Source organism: Opisthocomus hoazin, chromosome W (genome assembly GCF_030867145.1).
Source record: "Opisthocomus hoazin isolate bOpiHoa1 chromosome W, bOpiHoa1.hap1, whole genome shotgun sequence".
NCBI lineage: Eukaryota > Metazoa > Chordata > Aves > Opisthocomiformes > Opisthocomidae > Opisthocomus > Opisthocomus hoazin.
In genome coordinates, this window is record NC_134453.1 from 1790919 (window position 1) to 1813534 (window position 22616).

A 22616-nucleotide genomic window follows, 5' to 3' on the forward strand; every position below is an offset into this window, starting at 1 on the left:
CCTTAATAGCTCTGCAACCCCTTTTAAAAAAAAAAAATCCTTAATAGCTCTAAGCAGTTTGGGTTACCAAGGCAAATATCGTTATTCACATTATACCAGTCCATGCGAAGAACCCTAGCACGGGGTCTACTTCCCGAACAAAGCAGATACCAGATACCTCACACAAATGTTCTCATTTGATCCATTTTTAAAATGCTGCTCTCGAAACGGCGCTGCTCTGGAACCAAAGCCAGGCAGGAGCTGGAGAGGCACCGTCCCCTCTTGCTCTGCCCTGCCCCGCGCCGCCGTGGCCCCGCTTCCACCAAGGAACGCTGCTCTCCAGCCCCACGCAGCCACCTCCTCTAACCCTCCAACCAGCCCACGGCTTCATTCCTAGCAGCACCATCCCACAGCACCCCTCTTTTTTATTTTAAATCATTTTCTTTCTGTTCCTTGCGCGCTTGCTGTTTAATTTTTAAGCGGGCTGCACGCTGGAGTGGATGGCAGTCCGTTCTTTTCCAGCTTGCAGAAACAGCCCTTTCGTTATCAAAAAGGCGAGCCTTGAAACAAGAGTCAAGCTTCTGGCACCGGTTCAGGTTACTGTAGCGTAACGGGAGACTGGAAACAAGACCAAGCCATTCATTTGGCATCGCTTTTAATTCATTTTTATCACTTCCTTGTTAACTCTGAATTGAAGCTATCGCACAGTCCTGAATTTTGAATCCAGATTGCCAGAATGAAATACTGGATTATTATCACAAAACCGCATATATCCACTTTCCACTCTGTGAGCACTCAGAGGTATTTCTTCAAGGTATGGGACAGTCTTGTCTCCATTTTTTTCTGCACTGGAAGTCAGGTCCTCTACAGCCTACTGTAGGTGACCCTGCTTCGGCAGGAGGGTTGGACTAGATAACCCACAGAGGTCCCTTCCAACCCCGACCATTCTGTGATTCTGTGATTTAGTCCAACCCTCCTGCCGAAGCAGGGTCACCTGCAGCAAGCTGCACAGGACCTTGTCCAGGCGGGTCTTGAATATCTCCAGACAAGGAGACTCCACAACCTCCCCGGGCAGCCTGTTTCAGTGCTCCATCACCCTCAGAGGGAAGAAGTTCTTCCTCCTGTTCAGACGGAACTTCCTCTGCTTCAGTTTGTGCCCATTGCCCCTTGTCCTGTCGCTGGGCACCACTGAAAAGAGCTTGGCCCCATCCTCCTGACACCCACCCTGCAGATATTTAGAGGCATTTCTAAGGTCCCCTCTCAGCCTTCTCTTCTCCAGGCTGAACAAGCCCAGCTCCCTCAGCCTCTCCTCGTAGGGGAGATGTTCCACTCCCCTCGTCATCCTCGTAGCCCTCCGCTGGACTCTCTCCAGTAGCTCTTCATCTTTCTTGAACTGGGGAGCCCAGAACTGGACACAGTACTCCAGATGAGGCCTCACCAGGGCAGTGTAGAGGGGAAGGAGAACGTCCCTCGTCCTGCTGGCCACACTCTTCTTGATGCACCCCAGGATCCCATTGGCTTTCTTGGCAGCCAGGGCACACTGCTGGCTCATGGTTAACCTGTTGTCCACCAGGACGCCCAGGTCCCTCTCCGCAGAGCTGCTCTCCAGCAGGTCCACCCCAAGCCTGTACTGGTGCATGAGGTTGTTCCTCCCCAGGTACAGGACCCTGCCCTTGCCCTTGTTGAACCTCATCATGTTCCTCTCTGCCCAGCTTTCCAGCCTGTCGAGGTCACGCTAAATGGAAGCATGGCCTGCTGGTGTATCTACCACACCTCCCAGTTTGGTGTCATCAGCAAACTTGCTGAGGGTACACTCTAACTCTTCATCCAGGTCGTTGATGAAGAAGTTTAACAAGACTGGGCCCAGTAGATGACCCACAGAGGTCCCTTCCAACCCCGACCAGTCTGTGATTCAGATGAGTGGTCCCGGAGACGTCTCCCCCCGCCACTCTTACCTGTTTGAGACAGAAGCGGTGTGTAAGGGACTTTCGGTTCTATTGCACTCATGGGCGGAGGTAGCAAGGGGTTGGCAAAGCTGCGGAGAGGGTGAGTAGGGCGGACGCAGGCGGTGGGGATGGTTCTGCTCGGGGCGTCCTCGTTGCTGGGGTGCTCAGGCTGCGTCTGTGGTAGCAAGGACGGCTGCTGCGGTGCTGGGCCTTCGTTAACAGCTGCAAGAGAACGGTTAAAACAAAAAAAAAGAAAGAAAAACCAAAGGACTATTATTGATGTATGTTTTATGTCCCATTTCCTATTTTTATGGTCGTTTTCAACAGAAGGGACAGCGTTAGCCGTCACGCTCCAAGAAGCTGCAGGAGATGTGTACACAGTTCCATCAAAAGTTATTGGCGGACGAATTAAAAACCAGATGTTCCTCAGAGCGGCCGCGTGCCATCTGAAGCTCAAAACATCTTCCTTTAAAAAATATCACAAAACAAGCAGGATATTATCTCCTTCTCTCTATGTGCTTTTAAATATTAAAAATCAATAAACACATAAATACGGCCCGTGGAGACTGGAACGAGCTACAGCTATGGAAATGCATCATGTTCAGCACGACGGTCCTGTTCCAGTCATAGTAGAGAAAAGCTGGAAACAAAGAAAGGACTTAATTAATTTCCACAAAACCAATCAGCAATATTGTTTTTCCTTGAGACAGCTGCAGCATTTAGTGTGCCAAAGCAGTAGGTTGCTGTTTTCATAGCCTATATTCAAAGTCGATTCTTCAGAGATTTAAATGTTCCGTGTCAACCTTCTAATATAAAAGGCAGCTTCCCTATGTTCTGCAGTGTTTCTTAAAAGAAACTTTCTGTTTCAACCTCTCATGGACTTTCCATGCCAGGAAACAGCAGCAAACAGTTGAAGTATTATTGAAAACAAAGGCTGAGACAAAGAGAATCATAGGTTGGAAAAGACCTCTAAGATCATCGAGCCCAACCATCAACCCAACCCCACCACGCCTGCTAAACCATATCCCGAAATGCCACATCTGCACGTTTTTTGAATCCCTCCAGAGATGGGGACTCCACCACTGCCTTGGGCAGCCTGTTCCTGACCACTCTTTCTGTTAAGAATTTTTTCCTAACATCTAAGCTAAACCTCCCCTAATGCAACTTGAGGCCATTGACTCTTGTCCTATAGTTAGTTACCTGGGAGAAGAGACCAACACTGGCCTCACTACAACCTCCTTTCAGGTAGCTGTAGAGAGCCTTCTCTTCTCCAGACTAAACAGCCCCAGTTCCTTCAGTCACTTCTCATCAGACTTGCTCTCCAGACCCCTCACTAGCCTCGTTGCCCTTCTTTGGACACGCTCCAGCAACTCAATGCTCTTCTTGTAGTGAGGGGTCCAAAACTGAACCTAGTACTTGAGGTGTCACCTCACCAGTGCCGAGTACAGGGGCACTATCACCTCCCTACCCCTGCTGCCCACACCATTCCTGATCCAAGCCAGGATGCCGTTGGCCTTCTTGGCCACCTGGGCACAATGCTGGCTCATGTTCAGCCGGCTGTCAACCAACACACCAGAAAAACCCTTTCTTTCTACAGCCTTCTAGAAACCCATGTTGTACCCAAACTATAAATTCCAATATTATTACGATTACACAGGAGTTTTCAGAATGGTCCACAGTGTTGTCTAACGTCACCAGTACTTTGAATGCAGAAAAAGGTTCTCTTCAAACTTCTTAGATGCAAAATGTTCTAACCCCGTAGTCTCAAATCAGAGTAACTTCTGTGCGGCGTGCACGGTGAAGAAGACGCTGGTAGGAAGAGAGACATCAAATGGCAAGAGGCGCGACGCACGCCGACACATCCCAGCGGCATTGCCCAGATTTACGGTGCTGCTCCTTACCTAACACCGACTCCTGGTCAGGAAGAGAAACTTCTGCTGCTGTTTACACCAGGACACCATACTGCACCACATTATCCAGACTTTGAGAAGTTTAAGAAAATAAAGACAGAAAAAAGCATTCCAAAGAAGACAGACTTACTTTGTTCTTGTAAGGGAACTGTAATCGCAATAAACAACTATCTCCAACGTGTCAAAAAACTTCAAAACCTTTCAAATCTCCTCCTGACCACTGTGCCTACCACGACAAGCCAAACTAGCCAAGAATTAATTACAAGGAGGACTGATAAGCGTAAGTCCGCTGTGGTGCTTTATGGATGGGGGCAAGAAGTTCCTTTCCCCATGCCACAGGAAAGAGCCTGCCACTTCTACTTATGTTGTGTTCCTACTGCAGTTCTGTCTGAAGATGAGGAAGAACTTCTTCCCTCTGAGGGTGACGGAGCCCTGGCCCAGGCTGCCCAGGGAGGCTGTGGAGTCTCCTTCTCTGGAGATATTCAAGCCCCACCTGGACGCGGTGCTGTGCAGCCTGCTCTGGGTGACCCTGCTTGGGCAGGCGGTTGGGCTGGGTGACCCACAGAGGTCTCTTCCAACCCCGACCATGCTGTGATTCTGTGAGAATAAGAGAATTGGACGAAAAACCCAATCTCCTATATTCTTTTCCTAACCCTGCATCACGAGTGCTGCTGAGGCTTCCCCGGAGCTCGGGTCTGTGGTGTCTCCTGGCCCCTGCCCCACGGCCCCGAGGAGCAGCACTGCAGAAAGTTCTCCTCTTGGTGAGAATGCCCACAAGGCCTGGCGTTATTTGCAAGTGGAACAGTGGAAGGAAGCAAACTGGTTAGTGAAGAGCGTGATCACCACGGGAACTTACTTAATTTGAGCGTGTTGCTGTTGTCCAGTGTCCCCACAGTAGCTGTGCCAGCCAGGATGGCTCACAGCACAAGAGTTCATCACGCAGCTTGCGGCACCAAACAGAAATCTCGGAAAAGCTCAACCTTTCACTGAAGAAAAACTTCCTGACACACAGCTATCAGCATCAGTCACTACACTGGGGCCCAAAATGCTCCAGAGGATCTGGTTTCTTTCAAAGCCTGCTGCAACAGCCAGAGCTCATCGTGCAAATAACATGCAATTACACAGCCAAGGCAAATCTCAAGGCATTTTATAATAATTAATGTCAAAGTATACAAGTAATTACAACCTACTAAGCGGCAAAACAATTTCGAAAAATGGAAATGAGGATTTCTCCTCACTTCCACAGCCCCATTGCTTGTTCCTATGGCAGTGTCGCAGACATCCAGAATCACAGAATGTTCAGGGTCGCAAGGGACCTCTGTGGGCCACCCAGTCCAACCCTACTGCCGAACCAGGGTCACCTACAGCAGGCTGTAGAGGACCTTGTCCAGGCGGGTCTTGAATATCTCCAGAGAAGGAGACTCCACAACCTCCCTGGGCAGCCTGGGCCAGGGCTCCGTCACCCTCAGAGGGAAGAAGTTCTTCCTCATGTTCAGATGGAGCTTCCTCTGCTTCAGTTTGTGCCTGTTGCCCCTTGTCCTGTCACTGGGCACCACTGAAAAGAGTCTGGTCGCATCCTCCTGACACCCACCCTGCAGACATTTGTAAGTATATATTAGGTCTCCAATATCCCTGGCAATATTGAACACCACGGATAGGAACCCAGCTACAGGATCAGACCAAGGTCCAAATCATCTACAGTTTGCAAAAGTTTTGCTCGAGTGTGGCTCATTTTCTTTGTTTTCACCTTCAATGCTCTTTGCATTATCATGCTATTACCCTAGCTCTGCTTTTCCATTTCCCTCCTTGCCCAGCAGAACCTCTCTCTTCTTCTCTGAGGGCCAACGTTCTCCTTAAGGATGCCAGAGATACTGAAGGTATCTGTATCAGGGTAGAGTAGGAATGATAGTTTAGCACCATCCCTTACTCACTGCTCGCGCATTCAAGACGGCGTCACAGCGTGTTGCTGCTCCAGGCCACCATGGGCACTGGGCTCTTCAGTCCCTTCACCCTGTCCTAGTTAAGGAGGATGCAATGTGGTGTCTCACCGCGGTACACATCTGAGGTTACAATGCTTTCTGGAGCAAATCCTTCATGAGGTCTTAGCTTAAAGTGAAAAGCAAACCTGTGCTCTTAGCCTCAAAATGTCTTTCAAGATGTTTGTCAAAGTCTGAATGTTCCTACAGAGCCCAACATTTTTCGTTGTGTCCTCAAGGACAGTTCTTCTGGGAGGCTCTTGACCATCTTGGAGAATCAAGTATAGCAGATACTTACTGCTACTAGCCATCAAACACCTTCTTGGTATTTCCTGAAGCAGTGCTCTTGGATAACAAAGCTTCATCGGCTTCATCAGCCAGCATCAGCATAACGGTCTCTGCATTAAAAGGCTATTAAATGACTGCTTTACCGTATGGGTATGTTTTATCTAATAGATGTAGTTGTAAAATCTGGAGACCCACATAACCGTTACTACATAAAAGATTTCAGGTTGTCCTCCAGCTATTACTGAAGAGAAAGGTGTGATGACTCCATTAACATCAGAAGCTAGAATTGGGATTTAAACATTGAAGGTAAGTGGTCTAATGAAGGTGCTTCATGCTTGAGAAGACTTTTTTCTAAAATAAGATCTGCATGCTTGCAAACATAATGAGAACCATCAATTTGCAATTCACTCCGGTCCCTGCAGGAAGAGGGGATGGACTGTTTATTTGAAGGACGGATGAAGACGAGCGCATCGCTCCCGCTGCCTGCATCACCTACATCAACCCCCTGCCTAGCCGCCAGGTATTTGCCTTCACACACCTCAACAGAAGCGCCTGAGACTTCTGATTATTTCTACTGATCCAATTATCACCTTATTTTTTTTTTTTTACAGAAAGTAGACTCCCAATTGACCTTTAAGATGAAGCAGATAATACCACGCTGCATTCCAGCTGCGATCTTTTGCTCTTGAATTTAGTAAAGTATTTTGCCAGAGTAAAGAAAATATTATGCTATACATAAAGATCTGGTCGAAAGCCCAGTAAAACCAATTAGGGTCTCATTGCTTTGGCGAAACCTTGGATAAAGCCCTGCTCGCATTCATTTTGTACGTGAGGAACATCGAGAATGAGCTTGCTCTGAACTTCAGTAGCCATGGACACTGCTCACCAAGCAGAAGAATAAATATCTGATACAAAGTCTTTTGATCTCCCCTTTTCTTTTGTACAGTTGTTGGTTGGTACAATGCTGTTAAGCAGTTCAATGAATTTCGGTCTCTGGACATTTTTACATTGTGTATCTTCTATTAAGTAGTAACACTGGAAATATTCCCACCTGGATTTGTAGCTATTGGCTCTGCCACAGTGCCAGGTAATGAAAAACCAATCTGAATTGAAAACAAAAGGTAATAACAATGCAAAGTACGTGACGGTAGATGGGGACTTCAAATGACTGAACTTCATTCCGCATCTGCTAATCACTTTCTGGGTATTTTTGAACTTCCACGGGTTATAAATATCACGCGACCAAGACTATATACCCGTATAACGCCGACAAATCAGGGCCTCATTCCCGCTGGGAGCTCTGGATCGTACTGTAGCACAGGCAGTAGTATTTTTATAGTATGTTTATTGTCAGGTTACTACTCCCATGGAATTTCAGGTACATCCCAAAGAATACTTTTGAGAAAAATTTTTCAAAAATTGCTGATCTAAAACCGAATCACGGGAACACGGCAGAACCATTTTTAAATCACACGTGGTCAAGCCCAAAGAATTACGTACTGAAAAAAACCAAATTTCTTTGCTGATGATTCTGTTTCTAGAGGAAAGCAAAGAAAGTGAGGGGCTCAGCAGGACCCTACCCACAGCTCCAGCACTGCTCTCATCCCACTTTTGTGAGGTGTTGCAAGCCCTGCTGAACCCAAACCCGACCGCTGAGTAAAAATGACCGTTTCCACCCAGTTCAGACTGCAGCTACCAGGGTAGCAGGGATTTAAGGTCCCCAGCTGGGTGAGCTCACTGCGGAGCTGACTGTTCCCAGCCAAAAAAGCCAGCTCCGAGAGGAAACGTGCTCAGGAAATATTTGCTTTAGTGCCTCTCACTTTAAACAGATTAAAGTGATCTCCATTACAGAATCACAGAATCACAGAATAGTAGGGGTTGGAAGGGACCTCTGTGGGTCATCTAGTCCAACCCTCAATCTCCATTCCTTAGCACTTTTCTATGGCTATCGCAAGCTATTAATATAATTGTTGTTTTATTGTTCTGATTTACACAATTTTCAGTCTTTCTTTTTAATACTAGAAAATAATGTCTTTAAAACAACGTTTTCTGAACATCTCCAAGCTTTCATCATGTGGATTATTAGGGCAATACACTGATGAATGGCTCCCTCTAAACATGGTGCTGTTAGACCAGCTGTAGTCTTTAGGATTAGCCTGAAGAACAGCACTCTGCCTCCTGCAAAAGCGTGATCAGAATGGGACCAGAATGCAGCCTGTTCCTGCTGACCAGTGGACAGGGATGGGGCAGGATAGGGATGGGGCCACCTCAGTACCTCATGGATGGGGCAGGATGGGGCCACCTCAGTACCTCGTGCATGGGGCAGGATGGGGCCACCTCAGTACCGCATGGATGGGGCCACCTCAGTACCTCCCAAGCACGAGATGGTTTCCTCCAGCTCTCTTTTTTCCTACTGGAGACCGCGATGGCTCAGCATAGAATCATAGAATCATGGAATGGTTTGGGTTGGAAGGGACCTTAAAGGTCTTCTGGTTCCAACCCCCCTGCCATCAGTAGGGACATCTTCCACCAGACCAGGGTGCTCAGAGCTCCATCCAACCTGGCCTTGAACCCTGCCAGGGAGGGGGCAGCCACAGCTTCTGTGGGCAATCTGGGCCAGGGTTTCACCACCCTCATGGGGAAGAATTTCCTCCTAATATCTAATCTCAATCTGCCCTCTTTGAGTTTAGAGCCGTTCCCCCTTGTCCTGTCCCTCCACCCCCTTGTGAAAAGCCCCTCTCCATCCTTCCTGTCGGCCCCTCCAGGCACTGGCAGCTGCTCTAAGGTCACCCCGGAGCCTTCGCTTCTCCAGGTTGAACAGCCTCAGCCCTCTTAGCCTGTCCTCGTAGGACAGGTACTCCAGCCCTCCTCTGGACCTTGGACCTTCTCTTCTCCAGGCATCTCCAATAGTTGTGGCACAGGTTAAAAAAAAAGAGCATCCCTTTCCTTCTGTAATCCACAGCAAACTCGGCGCGTCACCATCTCCTCCTACCTAACTTGATAACATGGTAAGCAGCGGGTGTGACCGAGCTCTGGAGGACCCTGGAGGAGAACACAAGGATTGCTGACCAAACAACAGTCACTTCATTATGGCTCAGAGCTGGTTTTTGCTTGGAAAATCTGGTATTTAACAATTGTATTTTATGGCCGGCAGTGTTGCCAGCAGCAATCAAACAAGCGAGACAGCTTATTTTTCAAGCTCTGCTGAGGCCTGACTCTGTCTTCTATTTTCTTAAGTTTCCTCTTCAGTAGATCATTTGTCCTAAAGACAAGCTGCAGCACTCGAATCTTCGGGTCAATGAAAAAGGGCTTCAGAAAGAGCAGAAGGCGTTCAAGCATCGTCTGGACGGCAGGACGCCGAGCATCACCCTTGCTAATGGCACGGCCTATGATTTATTCAGCGATCGCTTTATCTTAATCAATAGGGCGCTGGGTCACGCAGCACCGCAGGTAGACTCTGCCCCAGAGGAATTATTGCCGGGTATTTCTTTCTCAAGCACAGCTTGCAACTGGCCAAGTATCCAGCAAATTTTTCACTGAGGGGTAAAACACACGAAAAAGGTTTATGTGCCATTTCTACAGCCTCTTTAACCGCGAGTTGCTCTCAACGGCGTGATTGTATTCAGAAAACAGCCCCAAAATAAATAACTAAACCCAAAGATGGGGTGCATTAAGAGGAATATAGCCATCAGGTCGAGGGAGGTTCTCCTCCCCCTTTACTCTGCCCTGGTGAGGCCCCATCTGGAGTCCTGTGTCCAGTGCTGGGCTCCCCAGTTCAAGAAAGATGAGGAGCTACTGGAGACAGTCCAGCGGAGGGCTACGAGGATGAGGAGGGGACTGGAGCATCTCTCCTATGAGGAGAGGCTGAGGGAGCTGGGCTTGTTCAGCCTGGAGAAGAGAAGGCTGAGAGGGGACCTTAGAAATGCCTCTAAATATCTGCAGGGTGGGTGTCAGGAGGACGGGGCCAGACTCTTTTCAGTGGTGCCCAGCGACAGGACAAGGGGCAACAGGCACAAACTGAAGCAGAGGAAGCTCCAGCTGAACAGGAGGAAGAACTTCTTCCCTCTGAGGGTGACGGAGCCCTGGCCCAGGCTGCCCAGGGAGGCTGTGGAGTCTCCTTCTCTGGAGATATTCCAGCCCTGCCTGGACGAGGTCCTGTGCAGCCTGCTCTGGGTAACCCTGCTTCGGCAGGGGGTTGGACTGGGTGACCCACAGAGGAGATCGAACGCTCTTCCAGATGGGTCGAGCTCACCAAGTGCTGCCGTTCGGCAGCAGCAGCGGCACCGGCGCTGAGAAAATCTTCAGGGCTCGTATTAGAAACATGTTTTTATATCCCTTCATCCCTCCTCAGACTGAAAAGTAAGGAACGCTGCCACTACATAAACCTGGTGAACCACTTGACTGTTTGTGGTGGTGCCAAGTGTCTACAAACACCATTTCCATGTCCTTGTCTGTGCCTTCGCTTCATGGCCGTGGTGGCGAAAATGTAAGGTCCAGCAGAAGAAGCGAATATGTCACCCAGAGGTCTTTTGTTATGATCTGGGAGCTTTGGAAGTCAACACCCTTCACGAGCACAAAGGCAATGGCTGCAACAGGCTGTCATTGCACATGGCAACTGATAATTCTCAAAATACCACGCAGTCTTGATTACCAGACCCCAATAATCTGAAACTAGTCGTTATCCAAAGCGATGTCCACGGCTTTTGAAAGATTTAATGGGAAATCGCCTAAATTATCTGAAATCTTCACTGCTTGAGCTTTTCCAAGGCCCATCAGGTCTTCTGAATAATTAAAGCTGTTTGGCATTCAAGCTTCTTGCAGAAAACTTTTGTGTATTAGCAATCTGCTGTTCAACTCCGAAGTCTGCTGTGCTCGAAAGACTTGGGCAAGCCCGTCTGTTTGTAGGCAGAACTTCCCCCATGAACTGCCATTGGATCCACCAGGATCTCAAAGACATTCCCCTCTCTGAAATCCTCATCTCCAGATTCCAGCTGTAAATCTAGCGGCCTGTTCAGGCAGAAGCTGAAGGCACCAGGGATGTACGGTCTTGGCCGGTTCAGGCAGAAGCTGAAGGCACCAGCGATGTACGGTCTTGGGCAGTTCAGGCAGAAGCTGAAGGCACCAGGGATGTACGGTCTTGGCCAGTTCAGGCAGAAGCTGAAGGCACCAGGGATGTACGGTCTTGGCCGGTTCAGGCAGAAGCTGAAGGCACCAGCGATGTACGGTCTTGGGCAGTTCAGGCAGAAGCTGAAGGCACCAGCGATGTACGGTCTTGGCCAGTTCAGGCAGAAGCTGAAGGCACCAGGGATGTACGGTCTTGGCCGGTTCAGGCAGAAGCTGAAGGCACCAGGGATGTATGATCTTGGCCGGTTCAGGCAGAAGCTGAAGGCACCAGGGATGTATGGTCTTGAGGGTTGTGCCGAACTGATCCCACAGCAATCGTGTCCCGGCCACCACTCGGCACGGCATTTACCAGCTGAGCTGCCCGCAGCCCAGAGGCACCAGCAGAACCGGGAAACCTCCCTCGCTTTCACAGCTGGGCTTTGGATCCAAGGGCTGAAGATGCTCAGGTCCTTCACGAGCGGGTCGAGACGATGATGGCTGAGCAAACAATTCAGCTTTCAATTTTTTATCCTTCCATCTCCACGATCAGACAGCAGGTAGTTCATTTGATTTTTATTCCCCAACATATAATATAAGTCAGGCAAAGAACTAAATCTACTGTGTTTCTGTGCATTGCGTTTGTGGTGGGTTTGGTATTAATTTAAGCAGCAGATCAAAATCTGATTATGCCAGTGAGACCCTCCAGAGGAAACTGCCACGTAGCTTTGAAAGGACCTCAGCAACCACACTGCAGAGACGGGGAATAGGACTAGGACACCTGAACCCACCTTTCATCTACAATCCCACCACTGGATTTCAATCCCCAGTCCCCAGGGGCCTGTCTGAACTGACTGAAAGGAACAATCAAATAGGAGGAAAAAATCAGTCACGTCAAGATGAGCTCCCTGTGGAGCAGCACAAAGTCTCCGCCATGTGAAAAAAATACACGTAACAGATTGACATTAATCTGTCAATAATTCAGACCTGATCTGCAGTAGAGTTAAGGGAGAATTATAAGAAAATATGAGCCCTCCAACTATAATTAATGTGCCAGAGCACGCTCGTCGGGCTTGAACAAAGAACAGATGGCTGCTGGTGTGGCAGAGGCTTGCGAGCGAGTTGTGAAGGTGATGCTGGGGGCTCGCGCCGCGTGCGTGGGCTTCCCCCCAGATCACGCCAAGGTGAGGAACAGCTATGGGAACACACAAGCCACAAAGCTGTTACTGCAGAGGAGCAAACAGGAATATAGAGCTCACTCCAGAGAAGAGGGAGAGTGATGGGAGACAGGATAACGTGCATAAAAGGATGGGCAAAAGGAAGAAAATCAGCTGTTCTCTGTGCCCGCTATAATTGACTCGAGAAACAATCGGCTTAAATTTTACCAAGTTAGGTATTAAAGAAAACGTTTCTTGCAGCGAGGGCAGCTAAGCCTGGGAAGACACTGTGTGGAGAGGTCGTGTAAGTGCTACCACGGATGATTTTAATGAGCGATGATACCAGCTTCTGCCCTGGGATGAAGAAGAGCTCTTGAAGCCTGCATTTTTCTGGGCATAGCCTCATGAATAAATCAAAGGAAACTGAAGTACAGTGAAATGACTGACAGACCCGCAGAACAGACAGGATTGGATTAGAGATGAGGTGAATTTTAACTTTTCAGTTCGGTACAGACTGGAAATCGCAACGGTAGCTGCTGCTGGAGAAGACAGTCCATGGCCAGCTCCTGCTACCACACCGGACTCATCCTGGCTCCCAAATCAGCCCGGCAGCGTGGTTTGTGTTGGTTGGAGCTTACACATCCCAGTGATCCAAAGCAACCTATTTCCAAGCACTTTAACAGCAAAGAACAGAGAAAAAAAAAGCACTGTACTGACTTCTTGCTGCTCCGAAGGTCCTGTCCACAGAGAGGGTCGGGAACGGCACCGGCCGAAGGGTGAACTGCGGGTGCGGGTATCCGCAGGTCGGGGACGGCAGGATCCCGGGGTACTGGGCACTTTCTAGGGTTGGCACCGGAATGGCACTGACCACAGCTAAAAGGAAAGAAGGAGAGAGAGAAATTACATGAGAAAACGGAACAGAAGTCCTTAAAGGGTCAGTTGGGAACCCGAAATCACCACGTTTCCAAAGCAAAGCACCCAAACGCTCAGTGTAAAAGATGCCTCTGCCCACGGAAGCCACCTCTGTAGACAGAAACAGGATTCTTTGGCACACCTTGGATAATCGCAAGTGCAGTCGGCAATGACTTCTCTGCGAAATTAAACAGCTTTTTGTCTGTGTCCCAGCTATTCAGCCACGTTTTGGGGGGTGCTTTATATCCCTTTATTTCAGTTGTCTACGCACAGGTCCCTGGTGCCATTGCTGATGCCTTAGGAGAGCCTGCTGCCCTCAGCCGCTGCTCTGGAGGAGCATGGGCACAGGACCTCCCATGTTCACCCATCAGCTGAGGCTGGCTGGGCACCATTCCCTGCTTGGGAACATCCAAACCTGGAAGGAACAGGGCTGAGACCTGCCAGCAAACCAGCACCTAAAGTCTGAAGTCGAAGCTGAGTTCTGGAGTTGAATTCAAGTGAAACGCTTTGATTTGAAAACCTGGCGTGGCAAATTCAGGCTTTCCTGTGAGTTATCTCCTTTATTTTCAACATTCGGTGCTTGAAGAGTGGGTGACAATAATGCTCTACAAACCATAAATGTCTTTGTGGCTTTTAGGAAAAACTTGGAAACTCTCATTTTGCCCAGTTAAACAATAAACAGCGATGTTTGGCTCACTGGTGCTAAGGTTTGGCTTATTTAGCCCCTTTCGCACACGAATTATAAACAGTGCTGCAAACTTTAAAACAGTCCTTACAATCACTTCCAGCTCCTACTACATCCTTTACACAGAGAGGCGAACTGGGCTGCCTGCCCCAGGTCACACAAGCAGCCACGACGGTGCCAAGGCTTTAGGGGGGGTATTTTTAAGCACGTGGCTTTCAGTGAGACAACGCCGCACTCCCAGAGGTGATGGAAAAGCATGGGGATGAAGAAAACTCACGAAGCAGAGCTAACCCGGGTGATTTGAGCTTCAGAGTTGTCTGGGTTCAATTCACCCACTCTTAGAAGCGAATTTCTACTATTCAGACATTTCATTTTTGGCTGTATAAGACATTTTTATTGACAATATTTATAACATCGCTGCTACAGCGAAAAATGCCAGTCTTTATTGAGGCCTATTAAAGAACAAGTTGTTTTTCAAAGTCCATGCCTTCATTTCTTTTTTAGGTTGTAGATACCTAGCACTTTCATTTCTAAAATAAGACAGGATTACTATTCATTGCGGTATTCCGTTGTGGAGAAGCGAGAGAAGAGGTAACAGCAAACATTTGCAATAAATCTTTGCAATTTCAAGCAGAGAGGACAACAAAGCTGTTCTGTCATAGCCTGTCAGCAATTGAATTTGTGCTTCATATTGATACACTAAGACACTGAAAATGGAAATTCCCTGACCAAATCACGGAGCTCCCTAAACGCTGTTCTCCGTTTAAAATGTACCGCATGATGTTAAAAAAGAGAACAGCTTAGAGAAATGACAAAGTGGGACAGTCTGAACCATATTCAAGCGCCTCAGAGGCTGCTCAAACAATTGACTCTACATATTCATATTTCCCTGAAAAAAAGAATCACTGTGATTTTCTGCCATTTTAGGGACGGGGGTAAAGAGAAAAAACCTCCCCGCAAAACCCATCAGAAACCTCTCTCCAAACTGGTTTATTCCGTGAGCGTTTCATTTTCGCCTTCCCTAAGATTACAGCCAGCAAAGGGGGGAATTAGAGGTACAATACCTGACTGTGACACCCTGCAAAGACTTTCTGAACGTTTTTTCTCTGTAAATACTCCTCTCCATACCATAGCCTGGGTATTTGCGACCGCCTGTATCCCAGCAGCATCAGAGCCATCAAAGTTATCACTAAAACCTTATCAAGTTTATCTGGTTTATGCTCCTTCCACCTCAGTAAGCAGAGGCACATCACACATATTTACTCTCCCAGACTGCAAATACCGATCACCGAGTCGAGCGTGACTGCTTCCAGATGTGGCATTTGACAATTAACAGGACGTGGTTTTTACTTCAGAATGACGACGTCGCTTCTTCAATCTATTTAATCGCTCGCTGCTGACAATTTCTTTCAGTATCAGGCAAACGGAGAGAAATTAATTAGAGCATCTCATCTGACAAAGCCTCAGTTGTATTTTCTGGGGAAAGAAACGTATTCAGCATAACTCAGCCTCCACAAATAAGGCTTTTTGTAAAGCTGAGTGTAAATATTTGCAAACAACCGTAATATGTTGTCGCTGTAGATTTGAGCTATACGGCTGAAAATATAAATTAATAGAAAACAGGACATCATTCCTCCAAATGCATCGTTTGACTGAAAAATTAGGTTTAAAAGCACTTTCATCTGTAAGCTGTAGAACAATGTTGGCTTGACTTTCACTTAACTAACCCTTGCTATCGACCTGTGGGTCACCCAGTCCAACCCTCCCGCTGAAGCAGGGTCACCTACAGCAGGCCACAGAGGAGCTTGTCCAGGCAGGTCTTGAATATCTCCGGAGAAGGAGACTCCACAACCTCCCTGGGCAGCCTGGGCCAGGGCTCCGTCACCCTCAGAGGGAAGAAGTTCTTCCTCATGTTCAGCTGGAACTTCCTCTGCTTCAGTTTGTGCCCGTTGCCCCTTGTCCTGTCGCTGGGCACCACTGGAAAGAGTCTGGCCCCATCCTCCTGACACCCACCCTGCAGATATTTGTAAGTATTTATTAGGTCCCCTCTCAGCCTTCTCTTCTCCAGGCTGAACAAGCCCAGCTCCCTCAGGCTCTCCTCGCAGGAGAGATGCTCCAGTCCCCTCCTCATCCTCGTAGCCCCTCCAACCCAGACCAACCCAGGAGGACTTGCCTGACCGCGAGATCAATGTGCTCACAAGATGGGAATATTGCCCAGGGCTCAGCCAGGTGGTGTAGGAGCTTTCTCCGCCCCAACCGAGAGGTCTTTCTTCCAGATCACGAAGAGGGCGGAGGTTGAAATGTGGTGATGTGCCCAGGCCAAGGTGTGGAGAACTGGAAGTCAATGTCTCCTTGGGCACCTGTGGTTTATCCTCGTCAGGGCTGGGTACTGAGGCTGAATCGCACCCGTAACGAACACAAATTAAGGGAACCAATACGAGCACCTTGTAAGGAGCCATGGTAGGTTGTTGCTTCTCCTCTCCTTCATCCAGTTCCTTCTGGTTTTTTTTTTAATATATCATTTGTGATGTGCCCTTCTGCAACCCTACATATAGGCACTTACATTTAACCATCAGAGCTAGAAAGAAATTACATGAAGAAATGGATTTGTGTCAGTATATGTTCATCAACTCAGACTATTTATGCAGATGTACCAGTTCCTACAGATTTTTGACTGGATCTATTTTGTGAGCTCAAAGATAGAATTTCTAGCTAAAACCTGAGAGCTACCAAGAGACTGATCACAGAGGAAAGGCGGAGACCCAAAGCCCCATCCTCCACCGGCATCCTGACCAGTGCCAAACCCTCTCTCACTTATCCCCTTCCTTTGCTTAGATATGAGACAAGGTCACTCCAGAAAAATTAATAAGTTCTGCAGGATGGGAGAACCCAGCTAACGCTCGCCAGCCTTCCTGTCTTTCTTGCGTACTTTGCTGCTTTGAAAAAGATCCACTTCATCTACGAAATTTGTTCTGTAGTCGCAAAAATTGAACACCTGTTAAAAATACCTTTTCTCCTCATTTACTTGGCTTAGTAAGAGAGCTGATAGGTATTAAAAAAGCATAAGGTGGCGTGGCCAACTACTACAGACCAAAGAAAGTCTAGCAGAGACTGCAGTAACGTCCAGCTGATTATAATCACTTATAATAATAATAATAATGATAATAATGATAATGATGATAATGATAATGATGATGATGATGATGATGATGATGATGATGATAATAATAATAATAATAATAATAATAATAATAATAATAATATCATCACCACTATTTACATCTGAGTATTGCAAAGCCTTCTGCTCTGGCAGCTTGAACTCCAACCTCTGTTTTAAAAGTTTTATAGCAGGGACACAGAGGGATTTATCCACCTGGTAAAAACAGAAACGACAACTCTTCGGGCTTAGCCTGGGCTGAGCAGAACTACGATTTCTGAATTCCCTCCACAGTTTTTCCACCCTTTCTTCTTTTTTGAGACGCAGGAAACATTGCTAATGCTATTTCATTTTCTGAGGCACAGCTAGATGATATCTGAAAGGTCCTATGAGCTCTTCGGATGGGTGAGCGCGGCTTGAGGGCTGCGGAAGGGGGATGGGGGAAGGCCCCGCTACTCACGCGGGTTGTTTGGTTGCGAATCCATGGGGATCATCAGCTTGGCACGGGTGGCTCGGCGGGCAGCGAGCGACCGCTCTAACGTGGACATGCTGCTTCCAACGTCTTCCGTCTCGGGACCTAGGGAAAACCAACCCAACAGCTTGGTTGAAAAGGCTGGAAATGAATGTTTCTCTTCTATCTACCAGAAAGACCAATTGGATTTTTTTTAGAATGCAGTTATTTTAACCGACCATTAAATTATCATCACCTGCAAAGAGCTGCACAGACTATTTTAGGCTGCCTTTTCTGAATAAAATTATTGTTTGCATTTTTTCCTCTAAGACAATTAAGGTATCATGTCCCCTTCTTCTTTGTCTCTGAAATTATCCTGAAAACCTCACTCACTTTATAAAAATATGGTATTTTTCGTGTAAATTCCCTGTTTTAAACTTATTTTGAAATTCAAGTACCAAGACCAGAAAAAGGCTGACTAAATTCCGGTAGCTACAAAACCTGGCAGCCAAGAATTGGTCTTCGAAACGCATCCAAAGGATGAGAACGACCTTCCTTGTGAGAAGCCGCGAAGTCCTACGTCCCGGTTGTCCGGTAATTCATGGTGGCTCTTCCAGCCGGTGCATCTTGTTTTTTTCTACAGCAACCACAGCAAGTTAAAGATGTGCCTGGATCTTCCCCTTGCTTAGTCCTGGATCGCAGCTAGCACATCTACCTAGATCAGAGAGCTGAGACACGCTGCCTCAGGTCCAGCCCAATTCGAAACTGTCTCAGCAGCTCTAGAAATTAGACTCTTCGTTTAGGTGTTGAAATACGGATGCTCCGATTTAGTCACATGAGGATATCTGAAGTATTCAAAGATTCTAGAGAACAGGCTTGTCAGAAAGAAAGTGTGCTTGGAATTGGATGTTTGGTGGAGTGGACTGCGATGAAACGAAAGCTGTATTTCTCTTTTCATACCTTATCTCACACAAACCTCGTATTTACGCTACTTTTGCTATTCTAATAAACCATGGATGAAGTCAGTTTAATGCTGTCATACAGTAACACTTCGTACCCACTCAGAATATTCAGCTCTGACATACCCAAGCAAACACATATGCCTTAAAGAAGAAGAAAAAAAGCATTTGCATGAAAACATGATTTTTTTTTTTCCAAACCACTGTTCTCTGAATTGCAGGACTGAAACGCCAAGTCTTCTATCGACGGCCATTCAAAGACCTAATTGCTAGTGAAAAGCCAGGGACAGTATTACTGAACTGTCTATTATCGGGAAGAAACATCAAGGCATTTATTTACGGTCCAGGGCATTCACACATAAAATATCTGGCCCAGCCTTTGTCATTAACTTGCTCATACGCTGTGATGACTTCCTACCATGCACTCGATTGCAAGCCTATTGCAATCAATAAAGCTCTCGCATTGATCTTGCTGGGCCCCGGATCAGCTCTCCGGCTCATCAGCAAAATCTCTTTAGGCAAAGGGAATCTTCGTGTTTTCCCGATGTTTAATATAACGAGGACCTTTGCAGCCTACTGTAGGTGACCCTGCTTCGGCAGGAGGGTTGGACCAGATGACCCACAGAGGGCCCTTCCAACCCCGAACATTCTGTAAAACCAACAGAAATCATTCTCACAGTTATCTTCTAAATAATAAACCACCAGCCCAAAGCACAACGCCAGAAAAAGAAAATTAAATCCAGTTAGGAATTTGAAAACTGTTCCTTTTTAACTTTTCTTTGCTTGCAAGAACAGGAGCTATGGAAAAGGGATAAAAACAGCATCTGAAAAAGTCCCCTTCAGCCCCAGCCGATATTCTGGAATTCTTTCACTCTGTCACCCATGAGCAACGTGTTCACGATGAACTCAAGACAGATATGTTTCCTTTTTCACCTTCCGTGCTGTGTTTCGCCCTCCGTCCCCCTCTGTACTCACTGCCTGCCCCCGCCACGGCTTTCTATCGTTATAGTGGAAAAAATATTATCAGCTGAAGCAAAACCTGTGATGTGCTCTGTGTGCTAAGGTTAAAAAATATAGGAGACATCACTGAAACCCCATTTTTCTTACACAATTTCTGTTCTTCGTATCTGTAAGTTTTCTCAGCCTCCCTGGCGCAAATTCTGCTCCTGGTGATGGTGCTGACCTTCTTCCTAATCACGTTCTCCCTCTCCTCCACTTTTCTTTTTCTCCCCACTTGCTTCTCCACGCCCCTTCTCCCTCTCTGTTTTTCTTAGCGTGGTATGCAAATTTAGTGACATTTGATTTCCAGTTGAATTCCTCAACTTAGAAAGTTAAAATGGCGTAAAAATAAAAACTGGTGGATTTTCCCCTAGTCTGAAACCACTGCAAAAATCAATTTCAAAAGTTAGAATGGCGTAAAAATAAAAACTGGTGGATTTTCCCCTAGTCTGAAACCACTGCAAAAAAACCCATAGCAGATGTCAATTCTTCCAGTCTCCTGGATCTTGCCAGGTTTCTCCCTCTGTTATAGACACCGCTTGCTGGGCTGAGGTCACCAACCACCAATATCAAATTAATGTAAAGAAAATGGATATGCTGGTGATGGAGGAAAAAAAAAAATTGGAGAACAAGGGATGGGGTTGGACTAGACAACCTTCAAAGGTCCTTCCCCAGATCTACAAGGGAACCCCAGCCAATTCCACCTCTCCCTTACCGGGCTGTGGGGTGCTCTTGCTGCCCAGCTGCGTTTCTGACTGGCTGTGGCTGACGGGGGTGATGTCCTGGCAGCTCTGCATCGGGGAGTCCCTTCCGGCAGGGTCCGAGACCGTCGGCTTCTCGATGTTCTTCATTTCCATCTCCTCGTGGTGTATCCACAGATCCGGGGGTCTCAGGTCCTTCTGGCTGCCCTTCCTTTTACCAGCGCTGTGGGTTGCACGTTTCCTGCAGCAAAGAAAGATCAAAACCGTCACGTCAGAATGTTCTTCCCCTTCGTAAGACCAAAAGAGTGGGGTCTCCTCATTGGTGTCTTTCTAAGCAACCTGTCTGGTTGTGTCCTTCAAAGAACAGTAGATATCCTGGTGTGGTCCTACGCTTCCTGGTGTTTGCTCCAAGGGATCACAGAATCACAGAATCACAGCATGGTCAGGGTTGGAAGGGCCCTCTGTGGGTCACCCAGTCCATCCCCCTGCCCAAGCAGGGTCACCCACAGCAGGCTACACAGGACCGCGTCCAGGCAGGTCTTGAATATCTCCAGAGAAGGAGACTCCACAGCCTCCCTGGGCAGCCTGGGCCAGGGTTCCATCACCCTCAGAGTGAATGGGTCTGGGGCTCAGAAGGGTAGGTCATTTTTTGCACCATTTGACGCAGCAACTGGGCAAAACCACTCTTCCTGGAACACCAAGGAAGCGGCCAGTGTCATCTCGCCATTTGTGGAGTGCCTGGATCTACAAACAGTGACCAAAAGGCGCTGAGCCCACTTCTGCCGAGTTATGCACATCCTCTACCTTCCACAACCACGTGCAGCATAAGTTGTAGTTCTTCAAATCTACACTAAAGAGCAACATTATTCCTTCTAGAGAATTTCCTAGAGCAACATTACCTCTCCCCTCTTTACGCATGGGTATTACGACACGCTCTCACGTCAGCGGGCCACCTCCTCCCGGGAGCACGCCGTGTCTCGAGGGGACGGCACCGCTCCGCTGCGCTCCGACTTTCACCTCCTTTCGACTACGCCGGCTATTTACAACAAAATATGCAAGCTCTTCCATCCTAAAGAAAAGCTGCGCCCCTTCAATGCGGAGCAGAATATCTAATTTACAGCTGTAGAGAAAGCCTTATCAGAAATCTATTAATTTAAATAACTCTGAAAGAACAGTTTGTTCTGGCTTATTGTCAGGGTTTTTTGCTCAATAATCCCAAAGTACTCTTACCCTTGGTTTTTTTCCTTTTAACACCTTGAAGTACTTTGTGAAAGGAAAGTCATATTACTGTCCCAAGTGGCAAAGCAGAAATATTTCTGATGTACAAAAAGACGCAGGCAAATATTTTCACTTTCATGGGCACTTTTAGGTTACAAAAGAAAGAAAAACCTCGATTTCCAGAGGCAAACGAGCACTCTGAGCTCCTCGTTACCCACAGAATCAGATTTCCAGAAAGGTCAGGGTTGGAAGGGACCTCTGTGGGTCACCCAGCCCAACCCCCCTGCCCAAGCAGGGTCACCCAGAGCAGGCTGCACAGCACCGCGTCCAGGTGGGTCTTGAATATCTCCAGAGAAGGAGACTCCACAGCCTCCCTGGGCAGCCTGGGCCAGGGTTCCATCACCCTCAGAGGGAAGAAGTTCTTCCTCCTGATCAGCTGGAACTTCCTCTGCTTCAGTTTGTGCCCGTTGCCCCTTGTCCTGTCGCTGGGCACCACTGGAAAGAGTCTGGCCCCGTCCTCCTGACACCCACCCTGCAGATATTTATAAACATTTCTAAGGTCCCCTCTCAGCCTTCTCTTCTCCAGGCTGAACAAGCCCAGCTCCCTCAGCCTCTCCTCATAGGACAGATGCTCCAGTCCCCTCCTCATCCTCGTAGCCCTCCGCTGGACTCTCTCCAGCAGCTCCTCATCTTTCTTGAAGTGGGGAGCCCAGCACTGGACACAGGACTCCAGATGGGGCCTCACCACGGCAGAGTAGAGGGTGAGGAGAACCTCCCTCGACCTGCTGGCCACACTCCTCCTAATGCATCCCAGATACCCCCGGCATCTGCTCACAGCTGTGCACCTCCTGCGAGGAAGGCTCCTTCCCAGACCCTCGGAAAGCAACGCCAAAGCTCCCACCGCCACCCCTCGGACTCGCACCGTGGGGATCGCGCGTGGAGGCGTGCTCGGGTCGCTGCCCTTCCCATCACCCCCTTCAGGCAGCGGCGTGGGAGATGGCAAGGGGTTATTTCACCAGGAAAAAAGCCTCGAGGAGATCTTAAACTTTCAGAAACTCCAGTTGTTTGAAATCATTCCTGTTCTTCGCTACATTTTCTCAGCCTGGTCTACAAAGCAAGAGATGCGTGTTACAACGACGTGCCATCACCAAACAGTTTGCTTTCAAGAGGAGGAACAA

At 47.9% G+C, this 22616-nt stretch overlaps 1 protein-coding gene across 1 annotated transcript in view; it reads right to left on the minus strand.

The window, feature by feature from the left end:
• Nucleotides 1-22616, minus strand: part of LOC142365643 (netrin receptor DCC) — a 678995-nt gene that overhangs the window by 23646 nt on the left and 632733 nt on the right. The window contains exons 24-27 of the mRNA XM_075446652.1: nt 20235-20461; nt 17571-17687; nt 13074-13229; nt 1935-2147 (exon numbers count right to left, since the gene is read on the minus strand). Coding sequence (XP_075302767.1) covers nt 1935-2147; nt 13074-13229; nt 17571-17687; nt 20235-20461 — 713 coding nt within the window. The remainder of the gene's footprint in view (nt 1-1934; nt 2148-13073; nt 13230-17570; nt 17688-20234; nt 20462-22616) is intronic.